Raw genomic sequence first — 24,205 nt, 5'->3', positions numbered from 1 at the left:
GACCGATTTTTGCCGATTTGAAAATAGTTCATATTGACCAATAAAATCAGCTGGCCGAATAATCTGTCAGAACCCTAGTTTCAAGCCATGATTAGGGTTTCAAGCCAGAATTAGGGTTTTTAAAATTAGGGTTTAAAGTCAGAGTTCGGATTTCAACTTGTATTGCTGTTATTACCGCTATTAATATTAGTAACAGTAATCATTCACAAAAGTCTTTTCCTGCCGTTGTCAGACACAAAAAAAATCAATCAATCCAAAACGTTCAAACACGGTCGCTTTGCTTGACCTCCTCAAAGTCGTCGTTTAATCGCTCTCCTCGGTCAGTCGTCAGTCGTCGCCTCCTCATCGCTCGGCCTCGTCCGAGCCGCAAAAAGCCCGCAAACTTCCTTATCGACGAAGGAAACAAAGCGTTTTGACGTGACGACCTGCAGGCCGCAACTTGAAGCCCCCTTCAGCTTTGTACGACGACGACAACCAAAAACGAAATAAACATAAGACACGCTGTATTGATATCCATATTGTTGGCCTGGTTTGGGTTCCATTTGGAAGTTTACCTTGAAAAAATGGTGGAAAAGTCAAATAGGACACAAAAAAGAAAACAACACCGCAACCAAGGACTCCAGGAGCATTGTGTTATTTATTTCACTTTTAGTACGTTGTGGTTTTTACTTGTTTTTATATTTTTTACAATGATATTCATTTGATTGGGGAGTGAAGCATTCCCCCCCCCAACATTTCAAGTATAACTTCCTTAAAAAAAAAAAAAAAAAAAAAAATCACCAAAGTTGCATTAAGATTAAATAAATAATAAAAATGATTTCAAAATAATCTACAAATCATGTGCAGTGATACAACACAGCAAATAGTTTTCCTTTTTTTTGGTGTAAATATGATTTGCAAGTCATTTCAGTTGCGTTACAATCACTGTGGCGACAATCAACAAGCTGTCAAAAGTTCGACTACGCCATTCATTTCCAGGAGAAGCCATTCGTTTACATGATAATAAAAACAAATGGAATCCATCGTGTATGTACAATGCTTTTTTTTTTTGTCATTTTCAGCTTCTCGCTCATTCCCAGCTGCCTTTTTGATCGCCACCACAGCTGCACCAAAGCAAATAGCACAAAATAATCATAAAAACAACTCACAACAAGCACTTCTGCTCCCTTTCCACTAAATAATAATAATGAAAACATTTTGAATGCATATGTGCTTATTGCGTTTGTTCCGAGGACGGTTTGAGTCTTATGCGATGCAAACACATCCCAAGAAATAGTCAGAGCCGCGATCAAACTTGCAATGACGTGAGCCAAAATAACCTGATTGGCTTTCCGAAGAAAGCCCGATCTGAGATCTACGGGAAGCCCTTGGAGCATTTATTCTCGATCCTTCGTACCCTGCTGCAACAATAGTAGTACTACTGGCACGCAGTTGTCAACTCGTGCATAGTTTTCAAAGTATGCCAGAGTTGTTGTACTAGTGAGGAGCTGGATATGAAATAAATGCTCAAACATTGCCAACTATCCAGCTTAAGGTTGTACTCGTAGGTCAAAAGTAGTACTAGCGGTGGAAAAAAACATTGCCAGTAAGACAAAGTTGTTCCACTAGTGAGCCCTCGTTGTACTAGTACACTGAAGCGTGTACTCGTACATGGTCCTTAGAACGGATGTCAAGGATATTGAATAAATGGTCAAACAGCTTCCCGTAGGGACCTTCTGTACCGTTTCCCAACGCCGGCGCCCCCCGTTGACAGAAACTGGTAATGCTCCTCTGTCGGATTGGACTAACTTTGGCACTGAGCTGGCGCCACGTTGTGGTTTGGGTGCTGTGCCACATGCCAGCTTGCACACCTCGTCAGACCGGTTTGGAGGGTGCATGTTGGAGCCAAGACTTCCTGATAGCGTGGAAAGAACTGCTGCTAATTAAGGTTCCAGCGCAGGTACCGGCTCAGTTTGAAAGGGGTATTAGAGCCCTGTGTTTGTTCACAGTTCGGCACTCTGCTCCTGTCAAAATAAAAGATGGCGCCGGGGTTCCAGTGACATGTCTTTGATCCAAGTAGTTTTCACATTTGAGCTCAAGTGGAACGAGCGCGCCAGAGTTCGCTTGCAAGCGGTCTCGGGCTACTTGTTTCGTGACGCTGGCAGATTTGGCCGGGACAAAAATGAACACCGATATTTGGTCACCCTCAAGCTGCTCCGTGTCTTTGCCCTGTGTGACGTCCGCATTTGAACTCACGTGAACTGAACTGCACCTGAGTTCACTTGCTAGCGGTCACTCGCAGAGTTGGTCTGGACCAACATTTGAAAAAATTTAAAATAAATGGTGCCAGGGTTGGAGCTGACCTTTGAGCTGAAGTGACCCGAACCGCGCCAGAGTTCACTTGCAAGCCATCTCAGCCAGCTAGTTTGCTAGATTAGCAGATTTGGCCGGGACCAAAATGAACACTGATATTCACATCAAACGACATTTTGATCTGTGCGGCGTTCGCACTTGAGGTCATGTGAACTGAACCGTGCCAGAGGTCACTTGCAGGTGGTCTTGGCTCACTTGCTTGGCAACACTAGCAGTGCTGATCTGGGCCAAAATTTGAAACAAAAATAATAATAATAATAATGCGTACATTAGCTCTAGTACTTAGCTCTTTTTCCACACTTGAGCTCAAGTGAACCAAACCACACTGGGGTTCACTTGCGAGTTCTAGCACAGCAACGGCACTCAATTTTGTTTGTTGTGAGTGTGAACACGGCCTCACCTTTGATTTGCATATCAGTTATTTGCGTTTTATGCTCGACCCCCTCGACTCATTTAAGTTCAACTGGAACTTGAAATGTTCGCGTTACAAGAAAGTCGGCACGTACGTAACCATGGCGCCCGCAGAACGACAACGTCCCCTTCATGGCCACTTCGAAGATCGCTCAAGTCGACGTGCAAGCCTCTGCTGCCAGAGTGATTGACAGCTGTCAGTCAATGCACTGAATAATGATGATGATGATGAAGAAGCAGTGCAAAAATGAAATGGTTTGAAGGGAATCTTCTTTGGTTGAAGTGACACACGTTCATGTACAAATCCAAATGTGAAGAATGAACAAAGCGCAGGACTGATAGTGATGTTTGTTACTAAAGTGCAGAAAGCATCGCTCGTCCCCGATTGTTCACACTCAATCTCTTGATGTTATTATTATTATTATTATTATTATTATTTCTTTTTAGGTTTTTGATGTGTTCTTTGCTGTCATCCTGCTGCGGAAACGAGTGCTTCCAACATGCCCCCTGGTCCAATAAATAACAAAACACGACTAGAGTGTAATTTACACCATCAGTCGACATTTCTTTGACGTGGTGCCTTTTAAAGGCAGTAGGAGCTTGTTCACTTTGTGGCAGAAGTACATTTTCAGAAGGCAGTTTTTGTTTTGTTGGTATACCTTCCGCCACAGGCGGTTCACGGCCGCCACCTTCTTCATCTTCTTCTAGCCGTTGAGCTTGGCCGCCTGCTCCTTCTCCGCCTTCTCCTTGGCCTTCTCCTTCTCCACCAGCTTCTCCTCCTTCTGCAGCATTACCATGATGTCGGACACCTGGGTGGTGGAGATGTCGATGTCCTCCTTGTCGATGAGCTCGACCACCTGCCGGCAGATAATCGTTCAAACTGAGACGAGCTGGGAGGATTGATGACGCTTACAAAGCCGCGTCAGCATCCGCCAAGGCCAAACAAACCGGCCAACTGACGATTATTTTGATAATCGATTCCTCTCTAGACTATTTTTTCCAATTAATAAATGTATTTCATCCCTTTATTCAAAAACAGGACATCATTTCAAACTGATAATGATTCAGTTCCTGGTTTGGTGTGCAACATGTCAGAAAATGGGCAAAAATGTTCATCGTTGTCCAAAGTAAAAGATTTTGATGAAACAAGAAGATCATCAGCCTGCTTTCATGGAGGACTACAGAAATCAGAGGGCTTTCCTGCTGAGAGTCTGAAATTCTGAGGATTGGGACAATTTTACGTTAAACGTCTCGAAACGATTAATCAATGTATAAAATATTTGTTGATTAATTTGACAATCGATTAGTTGTCGATGAATTGAGTAACTGTTGGACCGCTACATGCCAGAAAGCGCAACAGTTAGCGTTACAGCTACTATTCTAGGTTTCCAAAAGAGGCATTTAATGCACTCTAGTGGAGCAAATGAATGATGCAATTTAGATTTGAGGAAGAGGAGATATTCTACTAAGCATGGACAATTATTACATTTTAATTTCAAAAATAGTGTCTCCCTGTGCTGGCTGCAAAAAGCTGCCCCTGATAAAAATGTCCCTTTTTGGGGTTGTTTTACAACCTGTGAGGCTGCACATTATGGAAAGGGATAGAAAAATAAAAATGAATGGATATTTTATACTAATCACAAGAATTGGCGTTCGTTACAAACTTTATGCAGTAAAAAAGCAACAAATCAGTGAAAACGCTTACAAATTACAGACTGTATGGTTATGGCAAAACTGAAAGTCTAGTAAAATCCAACAAGGCGTGTATAAATTACTTCTGTTCTCTTGATGTCCTGTAGGTGGCAGTAAAGTGCATGACAAAGCTCCAGGGGCCCGTTCTAGCTTTTTCCCGTCCATGGTGGCAATGTGAAAGGAGACTAACAGAAAGCCGGGACCGAGACATTGATTTTGAAACTTTTCAGACTACCCTAGCAAGGTGTTTCCTATAAAGCACCTAGAAACTAATTTAGCTACTTTTAAAATTGGCTGGAAATTCTGAATACGCAAACGCTTCCCTCTAAACGACACCAAATCATTTTCTCAGTTTTCTCCGTCTCAGTCAGAGAAACACACGCCCTGTCTGCAAAAGTGCATTGCGAGTTTCTGAATTCACTTGATCCGTGTGAACCTGACTCAGTGAGTTGAGTGAGGCTCCGACGCGCCGAATTTGATGCACAACCCCAATTCCAATGAAGTTGGTACGTTGTGTTAAACATAAATAAAACGATAAACAACAGCGTGGCTTGGTAGTAAAAGAGTGCGGGTACTCGACTGGCCTGCCTGCAGTCCAGACCTGTCTCCCATTGAAAATGCGTGGCGCATTATGAAGCGTAAAAGACGACAACGGAGACCCCGGACTGTTGAACGGCTGAAGCTGTACATCGAGCAAGAATGGGAAAGAATTCCACCTACAAAGCTTCAACAATTAGTGTCCTCAGTTCCCAAATGTTGATTGAATGTTGTTAAAAGAAAAGTTGATGTATCCCAGTGGTAAACATGAGCCTCTCCCAGCTTTTTGGGAACGTGTTGCAGCCATAAAATTCTAAGTTCATGTTTATTTGCTAAAAACAATCAAGTTGATCAGTTTGAACATTAAATATCTTGTCTTTGTAGTATATTCAATTAAATATAGGTTGAACGCGATTTACCAAAAATTGTATTCTATTTTTATTTATGTTTAACACAACATCCCAACTTCATTGGAATTGGGGTTCTTTATCGCGGCCATTTCACAATGCCCGCCGGTTTCGTCGCCGCACCTTGATGACATCGTCGATGTCAATCTTGCCGTCCTTGTTGTCGTCCAGCGCCTCGGCGATCCTCTGCAGCTTGTGCTCGGGAATGTTCTGGATCTGCCGCATGACGCCGATGAGCTCGTCGATGCTGATCAGGTTCTCCCTGAAGGTGTAGAAGAGACTGGATACAGGAAAATGCGTTACCGACTTGGGCGGGGGTGTAAAAAGGCCGGTGGAGATTTGTTTTGTTCGCCTGTTTGGCGGGGGGTCAGCATGCTGCGGTCCACTGCCCAATTCCACCCCCGACCCCCCGATGATCACACCAATCAAACGTTTCCCAGCAAGCTTCTAGAATGTTCTTATGTTAATTCATGCTAGAAAAAAACAAATAAAAAATCATTCCAGGTGCTAATCTCTACAGTGAACCCTCGCCTGTTTGAGCTCTTTCTGAAAGAATCCGCCCAGACGCTCGGCCGGCTCCTTAGGTGCCAAGTGAACGGAGTAACCGGCCGGCTCGGCAGTGAACAGTAGCGTGTCCGACCGGCACGGGAGGCTCCTTGTGACGCCGGACAAAACAGGGTGGTAACTTTCTTTAGATGATGCAGAGAAAGGTCCGGATCGCTATTGGCATCGGTGGATGGTAACAGCTGCTAACAGCTAGCTGCTTCACGTAGCGTACAGCGAGAGCACAACTGAAGATTAGGAGTCCTTTGCAAAAGGTATTTAAAAAATGACAGTGGCTATGACATTCTCATCTGAGTCAAAAAGGTGATCAAATTGGAAAGTACTAATTGGTATTCTTCATCTATAAGCCATATTTTGTCAAGGGTAATGTTGTAAGATGAGTTTGAAATGATATTGATGTGTTTTGGGATCATAGTTTGGGGTACAGTATAATTAGGGTTTCATCTAGTAATATAGGCAATTGTAAATTAATGTCGTGATATAATGGACCAATGTACTTGTGTCTTAGCATCCTGTCTTAAGTGTCCTTGTCTACTTGTGTCCTCATGGACATGTGTCCTTGTGTATTTGTTTTGTACTTGTGTCCTAGACGTTAGCAGGCACTGACTTTATTTTAGTACGTGTGAGAATTGTTGGAATATGTTGTATGTGCTTCGCTGAAAGGCATTTATTTTTAACTGTATTGCTGTAAAACGATATTGAAATGATGTTGATGTGTTTTGGGATCATGGTTCGTGGTTTATTTTGGTTTTAAACAATTGATATAGGCAATTACCAAACAATTTTTGCCATTTGCGGCAGGCAGGTCTTGGTCCCTACAACTCGTGAGCATGGCGAAGGTTGACTGCATCCATCTGGGATTCATGTCAATGTGGCTCGCAGCCCAATCACAGCAGACAACCACGATGCCATGTTAGCATTGGTGGAAGCAGCAAAAAAAAAAAAAATGTATTCAATAAAATTAAAAAGCAATTGATTGCCGCTCATCTTACCTTGTAGCGTCTCTATATTTAGTCAAGAATAAGCTGTAAAGGTTAACAGTCCATTAGGGATCTTAAAATGGTTGGTGCTTGGAAAAGACGTATTTGAGCCATTGATCTCCACCAGGATTTTACCATGCAAGCAAGGCATGACGTGGTGATGACGAGGTCGGCACGGCGGTATTTGTTCCGGCTCTTACCCGATGGGCGGCGTGGTTCCGCTGCCCATCTGTCCGTCCAGGATGACCTTGTCCTTCTCCAGCTCGCCGATGATCTTGTCGATGCGTCCGATCATGCGGTTGACCCTCTTGGACAGACGCCGGCTGGCCTTGGATTCGCACACCGCCTTCTCCTGGCCCGTCTTGGAGAGCTCCTTCTTGATCTCCTCCAGGTCCTGCGTGACATACCGCGACGATAGTGTGAGTGAGCACCATCCAGCTCTGGTTTTCAAAGTGTGGTACAAAGTACAACTTGCGGGATTCGGTGGGCGGTGTGTGGCAAAGTTCTTAGCGATGAATGCAAACACACTGCACTTTAGCAGACATCAGTGGATTTCCCCGAAACAGTTCATTTGTTTTTAACTTTTAAGGACAGTAAATTGGTTTTAATCTTGAGAAGTGTTTCTTTTTTTAAACATTTATTTTTGTAATTTGTTATTTAACTTTGAAGAGAAAAACATTTTAATTGAATCATAATTAAAGTACAGTGGAAACCTCGATAAAACGGACCCCTATATAACGGACATTGGATAAAACGGACCGTCGGGACTGAAAAATGCATCCAAAAATAGTTTCCATTTGTCACTTAAACTGCCTTTGACAAAGTCTGCTAGTTCCACAATTGGCCACTGTTATTTACTGGCGCTGTGGTGCAATGCAGACAGAAAATGGGACGGACGTATTTCCGGGTGACAGATATACAATATGACTAGATCCAATTCCAAAAGACGTGCGCCCCGTGCCTATGTGGCGGCCCTGTTGAATGTGGGATAGTGAAGTGGCGGCCACGTAATGATGGTTCTATCTATTGTACATAGACTTGCAGCGCAGAGAGAGATCATCATGGCGGCAGTGTTAACTCTGCGGAATACAAAACAAGTCTTTGGAGTCTGGAACATGCTATTTTTGGTACAGTAACACTTCTTTGGTCAAGCCGTTCAGCTTTGGAAGCAGATTTGGAACTAGGAAGCACACTAATTCCTCGCAGCTTATGAAAGTGACTCGCCTATGTTAAGTAGTGGAGGTCAACAATGTCACCATGACCAACTACACCAGTGTGGTAAGTTTGGATGAAATGTGAAACTTTCCAAAATGTTTAAGCTTTGTTTATAGTTATTTACAATAACTTTGTATTGTACTGGACGTTTTAGGTCACAAAAAAAACCTACAAAACAATTTTGTACAGTACAGTAATATGTGTGCAAAAAAAAAAAAAAGTGCTTCAATGTAACGGACAATTGGCTATATCGGACATACACCCACCCCCGCCCCTATCAGTCCGTTCTATCGAGGTTCCACTGTATAGATGTTTCTATTTTCCTATAATTAAGTGCAGTGTTAAAGTTCAAAGTGTGCATAATGTTACAGTGGTTTACAATCATATTCAACACAGTGAAAAGCTGCATTGTCACAGTTTGGCATTTGCAAATTCCCTAATTTATTTTGGAACCTCTCCTCCGTTATTCTTTGAAAATTGAATGACTCAATACCGTTTGTGTAAAGTGCTCGTGCCCGCACTTTTTTCTCCATGTGCCACTTTAGTTTGTGCCCGCAGGTTACTTAGGCCACGGATGGGCAACTTAAATGATGGCGGAGGTCACAATTGTTTGTCAGCGCTCCCAGGGGCACCACTCTTCTTCTCTGATGGAGAACATCTGGCGCTACAGTAAGCGATGTCTGCTAGGGTTAGGGTTAGTGGTAAATTATCTTATTGCCACCCAAAACTGCTCTGTTACAGTAGAGGACACTGATTTATAATTTAAAAAAATGTTTGGCCAAAATGTTTGGGCCATGTTTCCTACTGGTACATTTAAAATTTTCAAAAGAAAACCAAAAACAACAAAAATATTTTTAATTCCTAAAATTAATTGTGCAAGTTGCCCATCCCTGATCTCGGCTCGTATGCGAGCTAACACTATTGATGAGCCTCACGTGAAAGTGGAGCACTGCCATAGAGAGTCGAGAGAACGCACCTCATTGTACTCCAGCACGTCGTCCTTGAGTTCCTCCAGCTCCTCCTTCTCCAGAGTCAGCAGCTTCTTCTGCTCCTTCAGCTTGGAGCAGGCGTCGCTGATCATGTCGATCTCCTCTTTGGTGATCTCCTCACCCTTTGAACGTAACAAACGATGGAACTGAACCACAGTGGAAGGGAGCAGAAGTGTCCACGCGCACACACCACATTAACAAGACAAGGGGAGGAATCACTGAGGGATTGTCACAATACTTTGGAACAATCATGAGGCAAAGTCAGTTGGTATAATTCATAGTTCATTATGGTAATATTAATGTTTTTGTACCTAGTTTGACTCCACACACCCTAAAAAAGTGGAGACAAAGCTCGTTCATGCCGAGTATTGGAGTTAAAACTATAAATATGAAGGAAATGTTCATGTCTCCATATTTACGTTGATTTTTATTTTGTGACGGTTGGAACACATTTAGGGGGTCTACGGAGCAGGAGCACGACGTGGGGAGCCTGTTCGAGACGCGCGTGAGCATCATTTGGGAGGAGGAGATAGCCTTAGATAGCACTAAAGCTAACCTGGTAACGCAGGAATGTCTGCCACTGTTCAAACTGTGTTGGCGGACAAGAAGAAGAAAGAAAATAATGACAGCGTAAGAAAGCAAAAGGTTTGAGTCAGTGGAGCTAAAACAAAAGCTGACATGCAAACGCGTTAAGGACATACAGGAAAAATGGCTAAAATTGCTACACATGTACAATTGATCAAAAATGTAAAAAGAAAAGAAAATTACTTTAACTCCTTCGAGGACGGGTGCCGTGTCCCTGAGCTCGTCGGCCTGAGACGGCGTCTGCCCACTTCGTTCGGCCTCCAGCTCCTCACTGTCCTGCAGGGGGCGCCGAGGGTTCAGCATGATGTCAACATGAGTTTATGTTGGAATAACTGCACTGCTCAGTTACTTCAGCAGTTGATAAAGGTCTTATGACTTCAACAGCTTGAGCCTCAACCTGATTCTTTCACTTAACATTATTTCCTACAAACATTTTTATAACAAAAACAAGTAAAAGGGTGAGCGGGATTGTGACACCCACAACCTCACAATTGTGAGGCAGATGTGCGAACCAGTCGTCCACCGTGCTGCCTTTCTATAACCAAAATAGTTTTAAAAAAATAACATAAAATAAAAAAATATCTCTTTGTAACGGTGAATAAAGAATTCAGTTTCAGAATTGAAAACGGTGGTTTGCTCCACCTTCTACTTGGTGTCAAGGACCAATTTGTGAACATAATACATTAATAACCCTCAAATAACTACTTCAAAAATTGTCAATTTATGAACGATTGCTCCTGCTTTGGCTCTTATATAGAAACAATATATAATTGCTTGATGGATTGGTTTTAGCGTGTTTAACGAATTAATGTTGATGAATTTCAAAGTGGCCCTTGCTTCCTTCCACGATTCTATACACAGCCCCCCGAGGAAACCATTTGGACACCCGCGGTGTATAACGAGCATGCTGCTTAAAGTGCAACCATTTGGTACCCTGGCAGCCTTCTCTGCGGCGTCGGCCAGCCTCTCCATCTCCCTGTCCTTGTTGTCCTGGCGTATGGCCGCCTCCTCCTGCAGCGTGGTCTCCACTTTGGTCTTGTTGTCCACTTTGGACAGCTCCATCTCGGCCACCATCATCTGGGCCTCCTTCGTCTGCGGACAAATGACAAGACTGAACGCTGCGGTAGCACTTTGGGACACGGAAGACCGCAATGCCGACGTACCACCATCTCGGGGAGCGTCTGCAGGGTGGTCTTCAGCTGGTCGGCGGGGGACAGCGTGTCGGGGAGGTACATGGCTCGCGAAAGCAGCAGCAGGGAGGTGGGGATCTGCTGCTTCAGATGAAGCTCCAGCCACTACGAGACGCACAATTTGGTGACATGGTACAGTGTGTAATACACGACGACACGGATGTCCACAACATTACGGAGCGGCCATACGTCAGTCTACCGGCCAGACGTCAGACCCAGAATCTACTGTAACGTAAAGATATTGCATACATTGTGGAGAGAAAGTAAACATGGACGCAAAGATTGTGGAGCGACCACACGTCAAGAGTCCACCGGAAAGTCGTAAACGTGGACGCACGCGACATTGCAGAGAACGTAAACATGGATGCACAATACGCGACGGAGAATATAAACATTGCAGAGCAACCACATGTCAGAGACCACTGGAATGTAAAAATTGACCAACGCAACATACGACGACTGGAACATAAACGTGGTCACTTCAGACTCGACTGCACAACACTGCGGAGCGGCGACGCCTCGCAGTCTACGAGAGCATCTCTCTGATGGATACAGAAGATAACTGGCTATTCATCCGGCGAGTCCTGGCGGGAACCAAATCGTACAGAGCGCAGGACGAGCCGCGGCAGCCGTTTTGTGCGTCGGCCGTTACCTGGCCGAGCTGCTCCCGGAGTCGCTCCTCGGTGACGCCCAGCGATCTCATCCCTCGAACCCGACAAGCGGCCTGCACCTCGTTGACGCTGAGGCTCGCCACGCCCTCCTCGGCGATCAGCTGGAAAGGAGGAGAAAGAACGTCGACTTTCATCTCACGGCACTCGCTTCCATTCAACCAGGACGGGGCAATATAGGGTCCTATAATATTGAAATTCATATTTTAATATAGCCGCTGTGTCCCAAAATTGGTTAATTAAAATGATGTTGAGTTTTATTGAGTTGGTATTCATTTATCTTGTGAACATTTTTTAAATCTTTTTTACCATTTATTTTACTAAATAATTGGTTACTTTATCATTAAATTATGAATAACATTAACATTGAGGAATTTCAACAATTTTACATATTTTATATATACATTTTAACAAGTGCTTGAAAATGTTGACATTTATTTTAATAGACAATTGGTTAATTGATAATTACATTAATAGTGAGAATGATTATTTTACTATTCAAATAAACTATTTTACATATTTTACACACATTCAAACAACTGTTTGTATTTTTTCTATTAATTAATTCATTATCGTCACATTAATTACAAATAAAAATCACGAGAAGGAATTGTTTTACAGTAACAGAGTTTACAAACACATTTTACACAATTCTTTTATCAATAATTGATTCATTCAAAGTGAAAAAAAAATGACAAATTATTTTATTATGAAAGCAAACTATTGTACTTTTCTTTTGTTTTTGACCTCATGTACAAATGAGCTGGCCCATCTGTCCGTTTTAAAAAGCCAACCTGCATGAGCAAACGAGGCGTCTCGAGACGCAGCAAACCTTGTCGTCTGCGCGGATGTTCCTCAGCTTCATGATGAGCTGGAAGCGCAGGAAGTTGTTGGTGCCGATGGACTGCAGCTCCAGCAGGCGGCACAGCGCCACCAGCTGGGGCCGGGTCAGGTTGTCCAGCGTCAGCTCGTCCTCGAACAGTTTGGAGAAGCGCAAGATCTGCTCGTTGCTGGGACGCTCGCCGGAGTTTCGGATCTAGGAACAGATAACGGCCGACTTATGTAATTGAACTATATTTGTATAGTAGGTTCCCTATAAATAAAGTTGAGATGTGTTGAACGCATATATAACTGTAACGGTATATCAAGCACACGTTCTCCGTCGTTCACCAACCTTCTGGAAAAATGTGGAGAACTCCTCGGCGACGTCATCTTGGGCCGCCTTGTTGCGCAAAGCGATTTCCTCAATGGTGTCCTGCAAGAACTTGGCCATCTCCAGCTTGACGCGCAGCTCCTTTTTCAACCTCTCCTCCTGTGTGGAAATAGTTGCACGTCACCTGAAGGATTAATTACCTCCGACAAGGAGGTTTTCTTTCTTTCTTTTCTTTTTTTGTTTGTTGACAGTATTGTGCAAATAAAAGGACACATTGTGGAGGGGCACACCAGGTAAGAAACAGGTCAAGGATGCGAATAAGGTTTGGATTTTTTGGGGACAATTTTACATAATTGGTATGTAAATAATGCAGGCATACACAGAAGGTGATAATGTAGAAGTGTGTGTGTGTGTGTCTATGTACATACACTGACAGAAACAGTGGAGCCTTCAGTTACAAGTTGAATTTGTTCCGTGACCATGCTCGCAACTCAGAACACTCATATCTCAAAATCATCTTTGTTAGAAATGAATGGAAATGCCATTAAAATGGCTCCCGAAAAAAAAAAAAAAATTATTTGTAGTGTTTTTTTGAAGGCGGCACGGTGGTCGACTGGTTAGAGCGTCAGCCTCACAGTTCTGAGGACTGGGGTTCAATCCCCGGCCCCGCCTGTGTGGAGTTTGCATGTTCTCCCCGTGCCTGCGTGGGTTTTCTGCGGCCACTCCGCTTTCCTCCCACATCCCAAAAACATGCATGAATTGGAGACTCTAAATTGCCCAGAGGTGTGAATGTGAGTGCAAATGGTTGTTTGTCTGTATGTGCCCTGCGATTGGCTGGCAACCAGTTCAGGGTGTACCCCGCCTCCTGCCCGATGATAGCTGGGATAGGCTCCAGCACGCCCGCGACCCGCGTGAGGAGAAGTGGCTCAGAAAATGGATGGATGGATGTTTTTTGTTTAAGGGGAAAAAAGCATTCTATCACATTGTACTTTATATAAACATAGAGTAATGACATAATCAAAATGTAACAAATTAAAGAGTTTTTTGCCACATTTTTTGGTTCAGTTGAACATTGTGCTTCTCCTTCTGATGTGCACGCCTCGGCCACTAGGAAACGATACCGATCTCTACGGAAGCGGACACTCCTCGGGGGTCTGCAGTAATATTAGTCGTTTTTTGCAGAGGATAAAGAATATGACTGCATGTTGTAATATTGACTGTCTACATCTGTTGCTCCACAATTTGTGTTTAAATACCCCTTGCTTAAAGGGTTATAACACCAAGACACTGATGCTATTTGTGAACCCGTCCGTCTATGAAGTTTCTCATGATGTTTTAGCATTAAGCTAGCGGACTTTCGTATAAGGCAAAGCTATCTGGCTGTTTCAATGACACAATGTGCAATTGTCTTTGTTTTAAATCAGAACAATAATGATAATAAGGCATTTTAGTCATAAGCACCTTTCGTGGCCCTCAAGGACACTGCACGTCAATAAAATAATATTAAAAACTGAATGACACAGAAGAAATAAAACAAAAGTACTGGGCAGTGCAACTCGAGTGAGTCGTTTATTTTGACAGTAAACCTCAGCTGGGAGTGGTAAAAAATAGCTTGAAGGCTCTTTTTATAGAATTGTTCACTCTCTGCTTGCTGTGAAGTGAGTCGAGTTCACACAAAACTTTTAAAGTCAGGTCACTCGTATCTCAAGGCACCACCAGCGCACACGCGCACACACACACACACACACACACACACACACACACACATATATATATATATATATATATATATATATATATATATATATATATATATATAGGAATAATCGGAAACAGGCAGACTGACAGCTTGCCATATGTGACATTATGTATGGAATGTCCTTTTTAGAAAACATAACGTACAGGAAAAGCTTGCTATAATTGCAACCAGATAAGATTAGACAGTCAGTAGGATTAAAGCTTGTCATGGCAAGACAGTCTGAGCACCTGATGGGGTGAAAGGTCATGTCAGATGTCACATGAAAGTGGAGAGGAGTCGCTACTCTTCAAAGTTTATTTTCAGACATTCTGGTGTTGTTGGCGGGGTTACCTTCTTGGACTGCGTCTCGAAGGTGGACGGCAGCATGTTGGGGAAGAGCTTGAGCGCGACGGGCAGCAGGAACTCCATGAAGGGGACGATGATGAACACCAGGAAGGGGAGCAGGCGGAAGACGTCCGCACAGGTGCGGAGGAACTGGGGGATGGGGGCACACGTTTGGAAAAAAGGGCTTCAATAAATAGAATGGCTAGCTGCAAGTTAAACGATGAGCACGCATGACGGATTTTATGTCACTCGGCTGCTTTGTGATTCCTAAAAAATGTCAATGTTTGCCAGGATACAAGTGTTTGCCAAATTAGTTGAGTTCTCTCAGTTAAAGCTACTAAACAGGTCATTAATCTGCCGAAATATGATTTCTTAAAGCCCACAAAAAGGTGATTTAGTAGTAAGAAATTAAGTCATTTCAACCTCCGTGCCCCCCACGGGGCCCTAACAACAACAAAAATGAAGCAATTTCAATACAGTAGATCCCTAAACTGCCCTAAACTTCAGCAGGCTGCACGTCTTTGTAAAATTAGATGAGTTTTGGAATGTATTAAAGCTCTGAAAAATATAAGAAGTCAACTAATTTCAACAGTATATCAAAATACATATTTTTGTCAGGATGCATGTTTTCGCAAAGACCCTCATGATTTCCGCGCAGTGGCTCACTCACAACTGGACACCTGAGGCCCGTGTGAGGAAGACTCGTGAATCGCCAATCGCCTCCCGCTCAGGCTAAGCCGCTAACTCTAACGCCAATACTGTGACCCGGGTCGGCCCTCCTCGCGCCTTGCCGCGCACGTGGGCCTAGCGTCAGCTGACCCGACGGACCGCCGCCACACATTCCCGGGAAGGAGGTGTCAAGAGCATTTCTCGCACCTGGTTTTGGATTACCCAATCAAGCACGTCATATCAGCGAGTGACGTTACGTCATCAGTTAAAATGTCCTTTGTGATGTAACACGTGATGTTTTTTTTCAGTGCCCGCTTTAGACAATAATACCAATATGATTATTGGTGGCCGTCGTGTTTCTGACTTCTTAGTTCTCTGGAGTAAACAAACAAGGAAAAGGCCCAACCTGTCTCCTCTCCCGGCGGGATAGGCCGTGTCCGTTGAGCACTCGCCACAGCATGCGTCCGGCGATCCCGGTGTCCACAAACAGCAGCCTGAAGCCGTGGTAGTAATGCTTGATTTCGTCCACCACCCTCTGCCGCAGCGTGCGCCTGACGGGCTCGGCGTCCAGAGCGGGGCTGTACACCGGTCCCCCTTCCTCCAGCTTCTTCTTGTCCTTCAGCGAGCGCAGGGACTTCTCCACCTTGGAGTCGTCCCGCCTCGCCGGCGAGACGTGTATCTGCCGGACGCCGGGGACATCCCGCCGCCGCGGTCCCGTCCCGGTGGAAGTGGCCGGGTACGGCGAAGGGGAAGACCGGGGGACGAAGGCGCTCAACAGGCGGCGCGGGCCGTCGGATGAGAAGACCGAGGGGCCCGACTGAGAGAGCGGGCCCGCGCCGACTAGTCGGAAACCGTCGAGTCTGTAAAGACCAAACAAAGGTTGATCTCAAACAAAGCTACGACATGCCACAATCAGATACAGTGGTGCCTTTGCTAAGTTTGATTCCTTCCGAGACCATGTTTGTTACTCCAAAAAGTCGTATCTCAAATCATCTTTCCCCATTAAAATAAACGGAAATGACATTCATCCGTCCCGTCTGTCTACATGTGTTAATGCACCGTTTGCGATCAACTATAAGTTGCTTAAAGTGTTATAATTATCACAACTTTGAGGCTAGTTTTGATCGCCCATCTATGACATTTTGCATTGTGTGTTAGCATGAAGCTAGCGGACTTTTGCCAGACAAAGTTTTTCCGTGTTATGTGTAATTCTCTTTGCTTCATGTGTTGTTTTCCAGTAAACTTCACCTGGGAGTGGCAATAAACAGCAGGAAGCCTCTTTTTTCTTTTTTTTTAAGACTTTGCCCGACTTTTAAAACTGCTTGTTTTGAAGTTGAGTTCGCTGGTATCATTTAGTGCTCGTATCTAAAATTTTCGTTCCCAAGTCAAAGCAAAAAAAATCATCTGAAAAGTTCCACAAACTCCAGGTACCATTATATATTAGGAATTGTGTTGATCAAGTGAGGTTTTCTGGCTTGATTTGATTGTCTCACCTCTGACTGTAGACTCTTAGCGCAGCGCAGTTGAAGCAGGAAGCATCTTGTAGTTTCCCTGTGAGGAAGCAAATGTATAGATTTTGAACGGAAACAATAACACAACATCCGTTATATACAGTACAGTAACCACTTCAGGTACACATCTAAATGAGTTCCAATACACGACAATGTCTAATATCATTTCTGTGAAGATTTGACACAGCCGTATTGTATTGGTTATGGTGTGCCTAATGAAGTGGGCTAATTAGGGACTATCAATTGACACAGCAGGAGACCCAGCGAGAGGCCCGCGGAGGCTTTCCACCAATCGTTAGAGAACAGATGGGCAGGCCACGCCCCCCCTGGCCCTCACATGGCAAGCTGGACCGGATCCAGCAAGTCGCACGCACGCACACACAATCACACACACACACACACACACACACACACATAGAGTATACTGGAAGAGCGTCGCTTTAAAACGACACAGAGGGAAGAGACTGGAAATAATGTAAACAGTGTGCGCAATGGTGTTGTGTTGCTTTTAATGTTGTGGCTCTTTTACATTACATTCAGCAGCTCACTCATTTGAAAATCAACACGTAGCCCATAAATACTATTTTCCGTGACCTGGTCAAGTGTTTACGTCTACAGAGAGTGCCAACCTTGTAAACGTGTACTCAACTAGGGCTGTCACGACTGAATAGTTTTAGAATCGATTATTTCATCAACTAATCGAGTAATCGGATAAAAATGTATACTCCATTACACTTTTTTGAAAAGCCAACCTAATTAACTTTGCAAAAAACAACAGAGGAGTGTCTGTAAGTGATTTTAAGACACTATTGGATGTGTAATGTACATATAACATGATGTATGAGTGAGCTAAATGGTAGTTGGCCGTTTTTTTTTAACCTAAAACGGTAAATGCTAGCGCGCTAATGCTAATCGCAAATAACTGTTTAGCAAAGGCTGATCATTCGAACTGCTCTAAGTGCTAGAGGACTCTGCATCTTTTTGCACAATTGTTTTTTGTCGATGTCTTTATGTCTCCAAAGTGTTCTGTAAATTGACTGTCTGTTGTACTAGAGCGGCTACAACTACCGGAGACAAATTCCTTGTGTGTTTTGGACATACTTGGCAAATAAAGATGATTCTGATTCTGATTTTGTTGTCTCAGATTCTCAGTTCCAACATACAGTATGCAGTTTAAGGATAGAAGTCCAACCCTCATGAATGAGAACTGTCTCCACCAGTGAAAATGCAATCCATGCATTTACTGCCTTCAATCCAGTAGCCACAGGCCTCTTCATACTCCCGCGCCCGCATTGCATCACGTGACCGACGAATTGGCCCCTCTGCATAGCTTGACACGCACACAGCAAAAAATGGTTGCTGCGCGTCAAACGCCGCAGAGATCATCTCTCGTGATTGGTCCGTTTTAGTCACATGCTCTGATGACGTACTCAGCGTGCCCCTCGGTTCTACCTACCATCTACGCCGCCGCCTTCTCAATCGATTTGGCAGCATAATTAAATGTATCACCTTGTCATCTAGGTCCACTTGTTCTAGCAGACACTGTTCCACGGTTGCCATTGTTGTTGCTTTGTTCCTGGCTACTGAAAGGAAAGTAAAAACGGCTACCGGAAATGGCCCCAAAAAAAATGCAGACGAAACTCCACCCTGTGCCAATACCAGCAGTAGCGACACCACCGACTTGGAGGTGAACTGCAGTACATTTTCAAAACTGCGCACGTGGGTTGCGCTCGAGTATGACGGCAAACGACGCGCGGGACAGCCGCAGTGACGTCAGCGCGGTCGCCGTCCGCGCGAGTATAAAGAAGCCTTCGATTCTGCCACTTGTCGTCACGGTGATGAAACATTAGCAAACACCCCACAGTAGAGGAGGGCAGGGGGAGCACTAGTTCATTTGCATGAGTCAGGACAGCCCCCTCAAAACACCTCAATTTCAAGCAAGCGTAGACAAATATGGTGAAAATTACACTGTAATTAATTATCCTTAATTTGTGTCACAGACATACTATTAGGACTAGGGCCCGACCGATTAATCGGCCGGCCGATTTAATTCATTAATTAATTATGTGCCAAAAAGCATGTCGATTATTTTCTTTCATTAATAGCACAATTAATCAGTAATCGGAATTTTATTCTGCCAAATATCTGAATCAGCCTAAAAAAATCGAGATCGGGCCTAATTAAGACACCCGGGAGACGTTTTAAATTGTGAAAAAAATAATAATAATAATGCTGTTTGTCTCCTTTAAGCATTTCCAAGTTGTTGTGGAAAGCCTTCTTGTTATATCAAGCAAAGCTGACCTTTCTTCTAGTCTGATAAGCGGGACATTGCAGCCAACGAGTCAAAGTCGTCTTTGTGATCCTCATCGATAAATAAGCTTGGCCTTTAATGCGCCGACAACACTGTCTGTCAGTCGATCCGGTATTTATTGATTTGGTTAATGGCTTCTCAAGCCCGTACACCACCGCAAACTACAACAACAATATCAGAAAACAAAAATTGTTACCCTTCGAAATGTTACTATTTTTATTTTGGTTTAATTTGTTCCATGACCACGCTCGTAACTCAAGACACTTGTTTCTCAAATAATCTTTCCTCATTGAAATGAATGGCAATGCCGTTAATCTGTTAGTCTTCCCCCAACAAAAGTATTTTTGAATAAAATAGCACTCCATACTATTGTACTTTACAAACACATACAGTAATTACGTGATTAAAAAGAAAAATAATTAAACCGTTTCGCCACATTTTTTGCTTCAATTCAAGGGACATTGTGCTGCGCCTTTGCGCGCCTTGGCCACCTGGGGGCAGTACAATACAGACAGAGACACACACAAAGAAGAGTTTCACAACTGGCTCTGTAAGTTTCTGTAAACGTTGTTTTCCCAGAGGATAAAGAATGCATGCCTGTGAGTATTGTTAAATGGTTTGTATATGTGTTGCCGCACCGTTTGTGTTCAAACACCCATAGCTTAAAGCGTTAGAACCACAGCGTGTAATTGTCTTTTTTTTAATATTTAAACTTCAACAGCTTGAAGCAAGCACCTGGCCTCTTTTTCGATGCATCGCGCACTATCTGCTGCTTGCTGTGAAGCCTGCTGCCGCCATTGACATTTTTGCTTGCTACTGAACACACACACACACACAAATTGGCCGAGCGACACCTCGTACGTTGAAAAACTCCTAACTCAGGTCTAGGGCTAAGGAAAAATAAATGAACAAATCGAATGACTCGGCTAAGTTGATTTTAAAAATAGGTTGAAGCAGAATTTCTGCCTCAAACTTCCGCCTGGAACTATGTTTGCACCAGTGGAACCACTGCTTCACACGGACATTCCAGGACGGATGTCATGTTGGGCCACTGATAAATGACAGAGGAGAGTCTGTAAGTGATTTTTAAGACACTTTTAGATGTGTAATGTACATATAAAATGATGTATGAGCTGAATGGTAGTTAGTATTTTATTTTTTTACCTAATATGGTAATCGCTAGCACACTAATGCTAATCGCGAATGCTAACCATTTAGCAAAGGCTGATTTTTTTTTTTATTGCGAAACCTCAAGGGTACTATCGAAATATCTATTGGATATGGTAAATGGTTCATGGACTGCACTTATATAGCGCTTTATCTACACTATCACAGTGCCCAAAGTCCTTTTACAAAGCCTCACATTCACCCACTCACACGCACATTCATTCATGCTGCCATGCAAGGCACTGCCAGCCCCACTTGCCCAAGGACACTTGGACATGCCGACGGTCGGGATTTGAACCAGTGACCCTTCAGTCACTGGACAACCCGCTCTACCTACTGAGCTACAGTCGCCCGCCGATAATCGATTCTAAAAAGATTTGATCGTGACAGGCAACCGTACTCAGGTCACTCAGAAGTCAAGGTACCACTGTACTTCCTTGGCACCAAATATTTTTATTAGCCAGAGCTTTAGCGGCATCTTGTGGCGTTAGAGGAAGATCGCAACACCGCGACTGGCTGGACACGGACGGGTTCATGTAGGCCATACGATCAAGCAAGAGCAACAACTTGTGTCTCCCGTGTTGTCGACTTACAAACTTTGTCACTCTATTTAGCGACTAACGACAACAGTGTTCCCCATGTTAGCAACATTCTTATTTCTATTTCTTAATGATTTGGAAGTCCCAACAAATAGTGGTTGGTGTTCTGCAAACATGAAACATATGGAAAAGTCGATGCATAATGTAGACATGGTTTTTTTGTGAATGTTGAGTAAATATAGACATAATGTTGATATGGACATGTAATGTTAACAACTGCCTATAATTCTGTTCAACATTTTATTTCCCATTTCTAAAAACATATTCTATAGGAGAGTTCGCCGTGTCGTCCCCAAAATGGTCACGTGGTGTGTTAGTTGTAGGGATGGGCATTGTTGACAACCTCACGATTTGATTCTGTAGGTTGCAATTTGATTCAATATTGATTTAAATGTTGCAATATCGATTCAATAAGAATAATACACAAATAATTAAGAGTAGATTTTGACAATTTTTAAATATTTTTGATGCCATGTATGAATATGTCTTACGTCACATTACGTTTTTTTGCAAACATTTGCACATAACTTATTTGTATATGGAATACAAAAGTAAAAAAAATATGGCAGTTGTGTATAAACACTGAAAAGGTAACGTGCATGTAAAGATGAATTACGTTTATTACCTCTTAGAAATTGTAATAAAAAAGGCTAAATAATAACTTATTTGTTCATATGGAGTACAAAAATATATAAGTGCTAACTAAAGAAGTAGCATGTTTGCGGCATTGTGAGACAAGCCAGTAGCGGCATTTCCTTTGTCAAACCCCGTTCGTTCATTTATTGCCTCCGTCAACAAGTTGGCGAAATTGCCCCGTCCATACCCCGCGAACCACACTCACAGCGCCTCACGGTGGCCAGGAGGTGAATTGATTTAGCAGATTTGTTGAATCGATAGCGAATTGCAGGGGAAAGAATTGCAATGCATTGCAGAATCGATATTTTTACCCACCCCTGGTTGGTTGGCAAAAAGATTGTTCGATTAACAGCCGACAGGGAGTCATCGGGTTATTCACACTTATTTCCGTTAATTAATAACGGTCGTGCCATGTTGCGTTAGCAGCTGTACATACGGATTTGATGAGAATGATCCGAAGAGCTTCGACTGCATACCAAAGATACCCGAAGCTCGTGGAAAGCTTTGGATCGCAGGAATTAAGCGGACCCCTACTGTAATGACTGCGTTTGTTTTCAAAACCTCTGGTAGCACACATAACTTTATATCAGCTTCTTTGGTAATATAATATAGATTTCACATTGTTCCTTTGTAATCATTATATTTAATGTCACATTAGCTAGTAACTTGCATCTCAATCATAAATACTTGAGTAGTGGCGGCAAATGTTTGTGCAGACTCGACCGGTTTTTATGTTTTTATGTCTCAAAAGTATTTTCTGTCAAATGGCTGTCCGTTGTCGTACCAAATACCGAAGACAAATTCCTTGTGTGTTTTTGACATACTTGGCGAACTCTCCTATAATCTGCTACCGTAGCATCTTATTGAAACAGTTTATTAAAAGAATATACATATTGAACACAAGTGAGGTTACCGGTTAGCATGGCAAAACCCTTTCTCACATGGGCATATTCTGTAATATTGATGTGATTACAGCAACACAAACCTATGCTACATGATGCATATTTGAGGAGAAGACGAAGACGCTGCCATGGCAACCGGCATCCTCCTCATCCAACGCGACCTGAGCCGCTGTCCTCGGACGACCTCAATCCCGAATTGTCTTCCCACTTGACAGCATTCATTTACTAGCCACGTTCGCAACACGTACGAGAATATATTTGAGTATATGACAGTGAGTCACCCGCCACCTCACGGCTGGAAACCAAAATGGAAAACTACCACAAATGCTAATGTAAAACGAGCTAGTTAGCATGTACACGCGAGCACACAGGCCGAACCAACTAATAACGACAATAAATGTCTCCATACCTTTGGCTTTGCGTAGGTCGTTGTTTAACGACCTGGAAGTTGTCATTAACGGTGCCCTGGACCTCGTCAACAGGATTAACGCCATGTGGAGGCTTTCAGGCTTTGTCTGTCTCGCAGCTACCTTTGACTTGTTTTCCTTACCTAGCGAGCTAGGCTAAATGTTTGTCGACACGAAGGAAAGGAGACTCCCGAAGTTGGGGAGGGGAGCACATAAATACAAAACGCCCCGCATAAATAAGTGTACAACATGAGAGGATCAGTCTCCTTGCTGCTCATGCCCTCCTCGACTCTCGGTCTTGAGTGACAGTTTACCGGGGCAAGGCTTCCTCTGACGTCATTCGACCGCTAGCCCCTTTAGTCCGGAAGCCGCCAACAGGAAAAGGAGGGGCCTACTCGACAAAGTTTAAAAAGAACAACTTATCACGATATTTGCGAATACTTTTGTACAAAAAAGTTGGACAACTGGTTATCACCTCATTACTTTTATGCGGCCATTTGTACTTGAATCATTAATAATGTATTTTTTTAAATAAGGGGAAAAACACTGTGGTTTAAAAAAATAAAACAAGAATGTCATGCTTTGGGCTGATTCATAGATTCCAATGGAACATACATGTTCATTTTATGGATTTTTCAAAACTAATAATAGCAATTTGTCTGGATAAATGACTACTTTTATATGAAAGAGGGTGTTTTACGAGAAATGACCCTTAAACTTGAAAGCACGTCTTTTCCGCCCGTGACGTATGAGTCATACAATGCAAATGAGAGCACTCGACAACGTAAAGAATAACAGATTTTATCACTATATCTGTGAATATTTATCTAAAAAAAAAAAGTGTGTCAATCTTCTTCTTACTTTTGTAAAGCCATTTATCTTTTTATATTTTGTAATTGTTCTGTAGTGACGAACAAAAAATGTATTTCATTTAAAATATTTTATTAGGGCGACACGGTGAACGACTGATTAGTACATCCACCTCACAGTTCTGCGGTTGCGGGTTCAAATCCGGCCTGGCCTGTGTGGAGTTTGCATGTTCTCCCCGTGCCAACGTGGCTTTTCCTCCCACATCCCAAAAACATGCAAGGTTAATTGAAGACTCCAAATTGTGCGTAGGTGTGAATGTGAGTGCCGATGGTTGCTTGTCTGTGTGTGCCCAGTGATTGGCTGGCGA

At 43.2% G+C, this 24,205-nt stretch overlaps 1 protein-coding gene across 5 annotated transcripts; it reads right to left on the bottom strand.

Moving 5' to 3' along the window:
* Positions 1–618: 618 nt before the first annotated feature.
* Positions 619–23,375, bottom strand: letm1 (leucine zipper-EF-hand containing transmembrane protein 1). 5 transcript variants are annotated; one of them, XM_061794987.1, is made up of 15 exons: positions 23,031–23,375; positions 16,989–17,046; positions 15,902–16,355; positions 14,833–14,976; positions 12,765–12,902; positions 12,423–12,626; positions 11,575–11,694; positions 10,896–11,027; positions 10,666–10,824; positions 9,916–10,008; positions 9,704–9,736; positions 9,135–9,269; positions 7,144–7,337; positions 5,523–5,679; positions 619–3,620 (listed from the first exon to the last, which is right to left on the bottom strand). In XM_061794987.1, exons 1-15 carry the CDS (start codon positions 23,113–23,115, stop codon positions 3,468–3,470), a joined length of 2,259 nt encoding a protein of 752 aa, XP_061650971.1. In that variant the 5' UTR covers positions 23,116–23,375; the 3' UTR covers positions 619–3,467. The 5 variants fall into 5 exon arrangements, with proteins under 5 accessions (XP_061650971.1, XP_061650972.1, XP_061650973.1 ...); XM_061794988.1 differs by having other exon boundaries at positions 5,523–5,661; XM_061794989.1 differs by lacking the exon at positions 9,704–9,736 and having other exon boundaries at positions 23,031–23,374.
* Between the last annotated feature and the right edge of the window lie 830 nt (positions 23,376–24,205).

This window comes from Phyllopteryx taeniolatus, chromosome 13, assembly GCF_024500385.1.
Source record: "Phyllopteryx taeniolatus isolate TA_2022b chromosome 13, UOR_Ptae_1.2, whole genome shotgun sequence".
In the NCBI taxonomy this organism is placed as follows: Eukaryota; Metazoa; Chordata; class Actinopteri; order Syngnathiformes; family Syngnathidae; genus Phyllopteryx; species Phyllopteryx taeniolatus.
This window is presented reverse-complemented; position numbering and strand designations above follow the sequence as displayed.